This window comes from Dictyostelium discoideum (genome assembly GCF_000004695.1).
Source record: "Dictyostelium discoideum AX4 chromosome 2 chromosome, whole genome shotgun sequence".
In the NCBI taxonomy this organism is placed as follows: Eukaryota; Evosea; class Eumycetozoa; order Dictyosteliales; family Dictyosteliaceae; genus Dictyostelium; species Dictyostelium discoideum.
The window spans coordinates 5,854,806-5,864,805 of record NC_007088.5 but is presented as its reverse complement, the minus strand read 5'-3'; the positions used below and the strand labels follow the sequence as shown (position 1 = coordinate 5,864,805).

The following is a 10,000-nucleotide window of genomic DNA, read 5'->3' as shown; positions in this document are numbered from 1 at the left end:
TCAAAGAAAAAAAAAATCTTTTATTAAAAATAGAAATAAAAAACAGTCTTTGTTATTTGGGTTCAAAATAATTAAAGAAATTTAATACCAAAAATGATAAAAAAAATAATATTGAAAAAAAGTGTTTTAAAAAAAAAAAAAAATGAAATTTAATTATAATTATCTATTAACGGTTAAAATTTTTGGTATTAGTTTATCTATAAAAAAAAAAGTAGGAAAAAAAAAATAAAAAAATAAAAAAAACAAATTAGGAAAAAGAGAATTTGGAAAAAAAAAAAGTTTTAATTTTATAAGTAAATAGATAAAGAATGAAAAATCTTAAGAAAATTATTGTTTTTTTTTTTTTTTTTTTTTTGGTTTTGGGAAAAAAAGAAATTGGTTGGAACTTTTATTTTTATTTTTTAATTTTTTTTTTTTTATTTTTTATTTTTATTTTTTTTTTTTTTTTATGATTTTTTTTTTTTTTTTTTTTTTTTAATATTTTCACTTTTTTTTGTTTTTTTGAGTGTCCTTTCTCTACCACGATAGCAAATCTTTTGTATTATTTTAAATTGCTTTGGTTTTCTCTATTTCTTTTTTTTTTTTTTTGTTGTAATATCATATAAATATTTATATATATATATAATATAGTAAATTAAAATGGATGAACCATTATTTGGAGAGAGAAAGAAACAAGTATGGTTTGATCACACATGTTAAAAAAAAAAAAAAAATAATTTAAATGACCATAAGCCTAATTAATATCTTTTAATTTTTTTTTTTTTTTTTAAAAAAAAAATAAATAAAAAAAATAAATAAAAAAAATAAATTAAAAATATAGACACAAATTTCTCAAATTATTATTTCTATAATTGTTGCAGCTTTTTCATTGGTATGTGTGAAAAATTTTACTTATAAATCAATAATTAAAATCTAATTATAATAATTTTTTTTTATTAATTTATGTATATTAATATATAATTTTTTTATTTTTTATTTTTTTTATTTTTTTTATTTTTTTTTTTTTTGGATTAATATTAAAATTTTAGTTCTCAATAGCAATTGGTGTATATTTTGGAATTAAAGTAAATGCAAGACATTTTGTATTAGTTGGTACTATTATTGTTATATTTGGATCATTAGCCTTATTAGTTAAATGGTGGAGAGATCAAGATGATAGAATTCATCCAAAATTCAAATACCTTATCTTCCTTTTAGCTGGTTGTGTAATTTTAGCTTCAATTTCACTCAATTGTTATGTTTGGGTACCAAAAGCACTCACTTGGTAAGTTTTTTTTTTTTTTTTTTTTTTACAATTAGTTTAAACTAATTATTTTATTTCATTATTTTTTAGTAATGGTTTATATACATTTGAAAATAAAACATGTATATCTGTTCAAGATCCATCTTCATGTTCATGTGGTTTAACTTATGATCCAGTTCAATTGAAGGTCTATTGTACAGAATACTGTCCACCACCACCAGATTCTGGTAGTAATAATTCATCATCTTCTGGTAAAAAGCTTGATGAATTCGATCCTGAATACGATATATTTAATTATGATTCAAATTAATTTAATCGAAAATTAAAATTATTTAGAAAAAAATAAAAAAATAAAAAAAAAATAAAAAAAAAAAAAAAAATAAAAAAATTTTTTAAAAAATTATAATCAAATACACCCCCAGATTTGTGGTATTGTTTGGGGGTGTGTGTGCTTTTTTTTTTTTTTTTTTTTTTTTTTTTTTTCCATTGTTGGTTATTAAAATTAAATAATTATTGCCATTTTTTTTTATTTTTTTTTTAATTTTTTTTTTTCTATAGAAAAACCGACACAATTAATTTTTTAATTTTTATTTTTTTTTATTTTTTTTTTTCTTTTTTTTTTTATTTTATTTTTTATTTTTTTATTTTTTTTTTTTATTTTAGTTGTTTTTTTTGTTTTCGTAAACACATACACTTGAATCATATATATATATATTAAATAAATGTTACGAGTAACTAAATTGCATAAAAAACAAATATCAAGATTAATACAATCACCCAATATTTATAATATTACTTCTTTTCAATATTCCACTTCCTCCACACCAGTAAGTGTTGGCAGATTTATTTTTTAAAAATCAAAAATCAAATCAAAAAATAAAATATAATAAAATAAAATAAAATAAAATAAAATAAAATGAAATGAAATGAAATAAAATAAAATAAAAATACTAATTTAGTTTTTAACATATTTTTTTTAAATAGGGAAAACCAACAGAGAAACCTATAAATGAAGGAAATACAATTTCCTTTAATAAAATTGATTTTCCAAAATTAATTCAAAATAATAATAATAGTAATAATAATAATAATAATAATATTAATAATAACAATAATAATAATAATAATGATAATAATAACAATCACCAAAAATTCCAACTACAACAACAACAACAACAACAAAATAGACCAATTACACTTAATTTAAAATTCAACCCACCAGATCTAAATAAACAACCACCACTCCAACCACCACTCCAACAACAACAACAACAACAACAACCACAAAAATCACACCAATCACCAATTTTCAACTTTCCAATAAACGGTAATAATAATAATGTAACACCAAAAGAAAATCCACTAAATATGTTTTCATTTGGATCACTACAAAAACCACAACTACAACAACAACAACAACCACAACAACCACAACAACCACTACAACAACAACAACAACAAAAACAAAATCCACCACAACAAAAAAAACTTGCATCATTTTTAGATTATATAAATAAAACCACTTTAAATCAAAAACCAACAATCACTACAAATCAAAATAATATTAAAAATTTGAGTAATTTAGGATTTGGCGATATTGTATCAAATAAACCAGCACCAACAACCCCAACAACAACAACAACAACAACAACAACAACAACAACACCAGAAACAATGACAACTCAACAACAAGGACAAGAAAAAACAAATTCCAATTCCAAAATTCCAATTCCAAAATTCCAAGAACTATCAAAAAAAGAATCGGATTTAATAGCAGAAAGAGAAAAAGAAAAAGAGAAACTAAGAGAGAAAGAAAGAGAGAAAGAAAGAAAGAAAAAAGAAAAAAGAATGTTAAGACAACAACAACAACAAGAAGAAGCATATGGTTTTGTTAATGAACATCAACCACTATTTAGAAGTAAAGAAAAAGAGAAAATAGGTGGCTCGGGGAATGGGGAGTTCAATAAAAAGAAAACAATAACACCAGTTTTACTCCCAGATACAGTAACCGCCGAGAATTTAGCACCAATGATTGGTCAATCAATCGTTGAGTTAATCAAATGGCAAATTAAAGCAGGTTTGAAACCAACATCAAGATACGAACCAATCGTTGACGATATTTTACTATTGATGGGACAAGATTATTACTTCTCACCAATGAGAGTTTTAAGTAGGGATATTTTACTTCAAAGAAAAGAGAAGGAACTTAAACTAAAGGCGAACCCCTTGTGGCCAAGCAGACCACCAGTGGTAACAGTGGTTGGCCATATCGATCATGGTAAAACTAGTTTATTGGATTTCTTACGTAGTACATCGGTGGTCGATAATGAGCCAGGCAGAATCACCCAACATATTGGTGCATTTGAGGTATTGATTAATGATAGATCAGATGCTAAAAAGGCGAAGCGTGCAATCACTTTTATGGATACTCCAGGTCATTCTGCTTTTTCGACAATGAGAGAAAGAGGTGTGGGTATCACCGATATTGTGTTATTGGTGGTTGCTGCCGATGATGGTGTTCAAGAACAAACCATCGAGGCAATCAAAGCGATAAAGAAGAATGATGTGCAAGTGATTGTTGTAATTAATAAAATGGATAAACCCGATGCCAATCCAGAGCTTGTAAAGATGGAGTTGTTAGAGAATGGTATTGCATGTGAGGGTGTTGGTGGTGATGTACCTTGTGTTGAAATCTCTGCAAAGACTGGTATGGGTATTCAAACACTCGAGGAAACCATTCTATTCATTGGTGATATGATGGAATTGAAAGCACCAGTTAAAGATGTTCAAGTTAGTGGTGTGGTCATTGAAACAAGTTTCAAGAGAAATAGAGGTACCTATTCAACCATTCTCGTTCAAAAAGGTATTTTAAAGATTAATCAATTCTTTGTTTGTGGTGAATCACATGGTAAGATCAAAGAGATGAAAAATCATTTAGGTACTCAACTCAAAGAGGGTAAACCGGGTCAAGCCGTTGAAATCTTTGGTTTCAAAGAAGGGGCCCCTCCTTTGGGTGAGGAATTCTTTGTTTTCGACTCTGAAAAAGAAGTTTTAGCAATTATTGATGAAAGAAAGGAAAGAAAGATATCAGAAGATACTCGTAGGGAAATTAAAAAGATGGCATATGGCAAAGAGGATGAAGAAGAGGATCTCGATAATGAGGAAGAAATGAATGGTACTGAGGATTTGGGTGATATCGAGAAGAAGACCGTTAGATTCTTTGTTAAAGGTGATGTCACAGGCACTGCTGAGGCACTCAGCGCCATGTTATTTACATTACCACAAGATCCTGAAATCTCTATTGATATTCAAAGAGTTGGCTATGGTGAGGTCACTGAGAATGACATTAAAGATGCATTATTTTTGAAGACTCCAATCGTTTATTTTGGCTCGAAATTAAATCCAAAGATTTTAGATTCTTGCAAGAAGCAAGGTGTAAAACTCATTCAATCCGATGTAATCTATCATGTGGTTAATCATGTCCAAGAATATTTAGAAAGTATTTTACAACCTGTCACTATTTTCAATGTAACTGGTCGTGCTCAAATTAGTCAAGTCTTTGATATCAATGATGGTAAGGAAAAAGTTGCAGGTTGTAAAGTAGAAGATGGTATTATCAAAAAAGGTGCAAAGGTTCATGTTATGAGAAATGGTGATTCCGTTCATGAAGGTCGTGTTGAAGTCATTAAATCATTTAAAGATATTGTTAAAGAGATTGGAAAAGGTCATGAATGTGGTATCACACTTCGTGAATATAATGGTATTCAAGTTGGTGATTTATTGGTTTCTTATACTCAAGATAGTGAATCCAGAAAACTTGGTGAATTTGTCAAATATAGATTTAATACAACTTTTTAAAATAATTTCAAAAAAAAGAAAAAAAACAAAAAATTAAAATAAATTTAAAAAAAAAAAAAAAAAAAAAAAACAAATAAACTAAAAAAAACATTATTCATGAACATATATTTTCTTTTTTCTTTTTTTTTTTTTTTTTTTTTTTTTTTTTTTTTTTTTTCAAAAAAAATTATTTTTATTATTTTTATTTATCACTTGGTGTATATACAGTTGAAGTTTCAGATTTTAATTTATCTAATTGTTCTATTTGTTTTTTATTTAAAGATTTCATTTGTTTTTCATTTAAATCTTGACCAATATTTATAAAATTATTATTATCATTATTATTATCATTATTATTATTATTATAATTATCATTATTATTACTATTTTCTTTTAAAATTGAATCACGTTGTGTTAATAAAATATTACAATAAATATTCCATTGTTCATAAAATTGAATTGCTTGTTTTGGTGTTGCTTTCTTATGTAATTTCCATTCAGTTTTAACATATTGATCTCCCATTGATCTCATTGGTTCTTGTAATATTTTATGACATCTTAATATATTTCTATACAGTTTTAAAAAATCATTCTTTGAAAGATTATTCATTTTTTATTATTATTATTATTATTATTATTTTTTTTTTTTTTTATTATTATTATTTTAAATTGTTATTTGAAAATAAAAACAAAACAAAAAAAAAAAAAAAGGATGTGTTTTATTATTTTAATATTCGACGATTCGGTATGATTCTGAATTTTTTTTATTTTTTTATTTATTTTTTTTTTATTTTTTTTTTTTTTTGAAATATTGTTTTGTTTTAAAAAAAAAATTTTAAAAAAAAAAAAAAAAAAAAAAAAAAAAAATTAAATCAAATCAAAATTTTTAATTAATTTTAAATTAAGAAATAAAAACACAAGTAATAAAAACACAATAATGATGATGACAGATAAAGAACAATTAAATAATAATGTTCAATTTCAACAATTATCAACAGAAATGAAAGAAGCAATTAAATCAATAATGGTGAGTCCAACAGAACAAGAGATTGAGGATAAAAAAAATGGAAAAAGAAAAAGAAAAGTACCATTACCACATGGTCATAGTCAATTGGATTGGATGAAAAAACAGAGTGCAGCACAGCCATGTTTCGATACTAGTGGTAATGGTGGTAAAATTACAATACAAGAATTAAAAAAACATAATAATGAAAATGATGCTTGGACAGTTTATAAAGGTAGAGTTTATAATATTACTGATTATTTTCAATTTCATCCTGGTGGTAAAATTGAACTTTTAAGAGCTGCTGGTAATGATTGTACTCAAATGTTTGGTAAATATTTAATATTAATTAATATTATTTAATATTTATAAATAAATATTCCATATATATACTAATAGTATTTTTTTATTTTTTTTATTTCATAATTTTATTTCCAAATTTAGAATTCACACATTCTTGGGTAAATTTTGAAGCCATGATGTTAAAATATTTAGTTGGTTATTTATCTATTGAAGATAATTAAGGAAATTTTTAATAAAAAAAAAAAAAAGAATAATAATTTCATTATTACTATTCATGTATTATATAAAATAAATAAGACTTTAACTAAAAAAAAAAAAACTTTTTTTTTTTTTTTTATTGATAAAAAAACATGACACTTAAAATATATATTTTTATATATATTCATTTTTATTTATTTTTAATATGGATTTCGTATATAAAAACAAAGCACCCAGAAATACACAAAATGATATAATAAATAAAAAAATGAATGTAAATAAATAAAATAAAATGAAAAAAATAAAAAAAAAAAATGTTTTTGTCGATATTTTTTTTTTTTTTTAATTTTTTTTTTTTTTTTTTTTTTTTTTGAAATCAGATTCATCACTTTTTTTTTTTTTTTTATATAAAACGGATAATAATATAATATAAAAAAATGGTATCAATCAGACCATGTCAAATTGGTGACTTAATGTCAATGCAAAATGCAAATTTAACATGTTTACCAGAAAATTATCAAATGAAATATTATTTATATCACTTTTTAACATGGCCACAAACTTCTTTTGTTGCTGAAGATGATAAAGGAAATGTTGTTGGTTACGTTTTAGCTAAAATGTAAAAATTAAATAATAAAATAAATAAAATAAAATAATTAAAATAAAATGTAATTAATGCATTGGGACTAACCACATTCACCACACCACACCACACACAATTAATATAATATAATATAATATAATATAATATAATATAATATAATATAATATTATATAATATAATATAATATAATATAATATAATATAATATAATATAATATAATATAATATAATATAATATAATATAATATAATATAATATAATATAATATAATATAATATAATATAATATAATATAATATAATATAATATAAATAATAAAATATATTTAGTGATGAAAATGAACCAAAAAGAGGACATATTACATCATTAGCAGTTTTAAGATCACAAAGAAAATTAGGTATTGCAACTAAATTAATGAAACAAGCAGAAGTTGCATTATTAGAAGTTTATGATGCTGATTGTGTTTCACTTCACGTTAGAAAATCAAATAGAGCCGCTTTCTCTTTATATCATGAAGTTTTAAAATTCAAGTAAGTATATTTAAGAATTTATTATAGTGCATTATTTTTAATTATGATTGACATGTGTGTGATATTAATGATAATTTATCAATTTTATTATTATATTTTTATTATTTTTTTTTTTTAGAATTGATGAAATTGAAAAAGAATATTATGGTGATAAAGAAGATGCATATTCAATGGTTTTATATCTTAAACCAGAAGTTGAAGAAGAAAAAGAAAGAGAGAAACAATTAGAAAAAATTAATAAAGCTGCAAAAGAATCAATTGAAGCTGCAAAACGTGCAAACGAAGAACCAAAACCAGTTTCAAATGTTATTCATGGTAAAAAGAAAAATGTAAAAAAAATAGAATAAAAAAATAAATAAATAACAAACATATTACAAAAAAAAAAAAAAAAAAAAAAAACAAAAAAAACAAAACAATTCCTATCTTGGTTGTTGGTTGTTCGATAATTTAAAAATAGACAAAAAAAAAAAAAAAAAAAAATAAGTTATTTGGGTTAATTTTTAAAAATAATAATAATATATATGTTAATTTTTAAAAATAATAATAATAATAATATATATATATGTTACAATTTCGTTTATTTTTTATTATTTTATTATTATTTTTTTTTTTTTTTTTTCAATCGTTTTGTTTATAATAATTTAGTTAATGATAATATGGCAGTGGATGATATTGATAATAATATCTATTATCTTGAGGATAATTTGAATTCATATTATCAACTGAATAATGAGGGACTTGAGAATTTGAATTATGAGGAGAATTTGGTTGTTGTTGATATTTTCCATCTATTAACATACCTTTTGGTGAATTTGGTTGTGATAGTTGTTGTTGCTGCTTTTGTTGTGACGATTGTTGTTGGGATGGTTGTTGTTGTTGTTGTTGTTGGGATGATTGCTGTTGTTGTTGTTGCATTAAATTTAATTGTTTTTGTTGTTCTTGTTGTTGAACTCTTTGGTGTAATTTTTGGGAAATATTTTTCTTATCAATTGAATCAGTTGCGCTTATAATTATATTTGGATTATTACTGACATTGTTATTATTGTTGCTATTGTTGTTGTTATTATTATTATTGTTGTTTCCATTTGGTCCGTTACCAGTTATTATTGGAGTTGTATTATTGGAATTTTGAGACTGTTTATTTGATAATAATTGAACTCTTGGATCATTGTAATATAAGGGTGAATTTGGATCTTTTGGGGTTAACTGACCACCATTATTCATATGAGGTGATACAGGAGTTTTAGGAGTATTTGGATAATAGTAATGTGGATACATAAATTTATCAATCTCTCCAAATTTCAATGCATAATTATGTAATCTTTCTTCAATTGAATTAAAATGACTATCAGTTTGTAGTTTATAATCTAATAAATTTGATTTTAGTTCATCCAATTTGGATGAAACACTTTTGATTGCAGCATTTGTATCTTGAACTTGATTTTGGCTATCTTGTAATTTTGATTTTAATACTTTAACCTCATTTATTAAATAATCTTGTATTATAATTGGATCATTAATACCAATTGATGAAATGCCTCTACTTGACATTGGTCTCTTGGCTGATGGAGGTGGTTGTTGTTGTTGTTGCTGTTGTTGTTGTTTTAATTGTTGCTTTAATTGATCAATTTGATTTTTATACTCTCTTTCCATTTGATTTTTTTCTTGTTTCATTGTACTGAATTCTTCAAGTAATTCAGTCCATTTTTGTTCATTCACCATTATTGGTTGTTGTTGTTGTTGAATTTGTTGTTGAATTTGTTGTTGTTGTTGTTGTTGTTGTTGTTGTTGTGGTGGTTGAATGTTGTTATTGTTACCGATAGCATTATAATTATTATTTCCATTATTATTGTTGTTATTATTAATATTAATACCATTACTATTATTGTTATTATTATTATTACTACTGTTATTATTATTATTATTATTATTATTATTATTATTGTGATTATTATTATTAATATTAATATTATTACTATTATTGTTGTTATTGTTGTTATTGTTATTATTATTATTATTATTATTATTATTTATATTATTATTATTATTATTATTATTATTATTATTGTTGTTGTTATTGTTATTGTTATTATTATTATTATTATTATTATTAACATTATTATTAATATTATTGTTATTATTATTGTTGTTATTATTATTATTAACATTATTATTAATATTATTATTATTACTACTATTATTATTATTACAGTTATTATTTTGTTGAAGTGGTGGGGATGGTGAGGATGAAATTGAATTAAACTTTGTTACAAAGTTATTTGGC

At 23.0% G+C, this 10,000-nt stretch overlaps 6 protein-coding genes across 6 annotated transcripts in view; 4 read left to right on the top strand and 2 right to left on the bottom strand.

Moving 5' to 3' along the window:
• Positions 1-639: 639 nt before the first annotated feature.
• Positions 640-1,553, top strand: DDB_G0275749 (hypothetical protein; the record flags this gene model as incomplete). The annotated part of the gene is made up of 4 exons (XM_638446.1): positions 640-675; positions 821-871; positions 1,029-1,264; positions 1,334-1,553. 4 exons carry the CDS (start codon positions 640-642, stop codon positions 1,551-1,553), a joined length of 543 nt encoding a protein of 180 aa, XP_643538.1.
• A 412-nt stretch (positions 1,554-1,965) lies between these two features.
• Positions 1,966-5,101, top strand: DDB_G0275751 (hypothetical protein; the record flags this gene model as incomplete). Its single annotated transcript, XM_638445.1, has 2 exons — positions 1,966-2,076; positions 2,228-5,101. The coding sequence occupies 2 exons, from the start codon at positions 1,966-1,968 to the stop codon at positions 5,099-5,101; spliced, it is 2,985 nt and encodes a 994-aa protein (XP_643537.1).
• A 181-nt stretch (positions 5,102-5,282) lies between these two features.
• acn9 (ACN9 family protein) lies at positions 5,283-5,690 on the bottom strand (the record flags this gene model as incomplete). The annotated part of the gene is made up of 1 exon (XM_638444.1): positions 5,283-5,690. The coding sequence occupies one exon, from the start codon at positions 5,688-5,690 to the stop codon at positions 5,283-5,285; it is 408 nt and encodes a 135-aa protein (XP_643536.1).
• Positions 5,691-6,017: 327 nt separating this feature from the next.
• DDB_G0275647 (cytochrome b5 domain-containing protein) lies at positions 6,018-6,607 on the top strand (the record flags this gene model as incomplete). The annotated part of the gene is made up of 2 exons (XM_638443.1): positions 6,018-6,414; positions 6,528-6,607. The coding sequence occupies 2 exons, from the start codon at positions 6,018-6,020 to the stop codon at positions 6,605-6,607; spliced, it is 477 nt and encodes a 158-aa protein (XP_643535.1).
• A 414-nt stretch (positions 6,608-7,021) lies between these two features.
• Positions 7,022-8,063, top strand: natA (N-acetyltransferase complex subunit; the record flags this gene model as incomplete). The annotated part of the gene is made up of 3 exons (XM_638442.2): positions 7,022-7,203; positions 7,516-7,716; positions 7,835-8,063. The coding sequence occupies 3 exons, from the start codon at positions 7,022-7,024 to the stop codon at positions 8,061-8,063; spliced, it is 612 nt and encodes a 203-aa protein (XP_643534.2).
• Positions 8,064-8,361: 298 nt separating this feature from the next.
• DDB_G0275649 (hypothetical protein) overlaps positions 8,362-10,000 on the bottom strand; it is a gene marked incomplete at both ends in the record, with an annotated part of 2,246 nt that continues 607 nt past the window's right edge. The window contains one exon of the mRNA XM_638441.1: positions 8,362-10,000. This exon is cut by the window's right edge and continues 182 nt beyond it. Within this exon, the coding sequence (XP_643533.1) occupies positions 8,362-10,000 (1,639 nt within the window).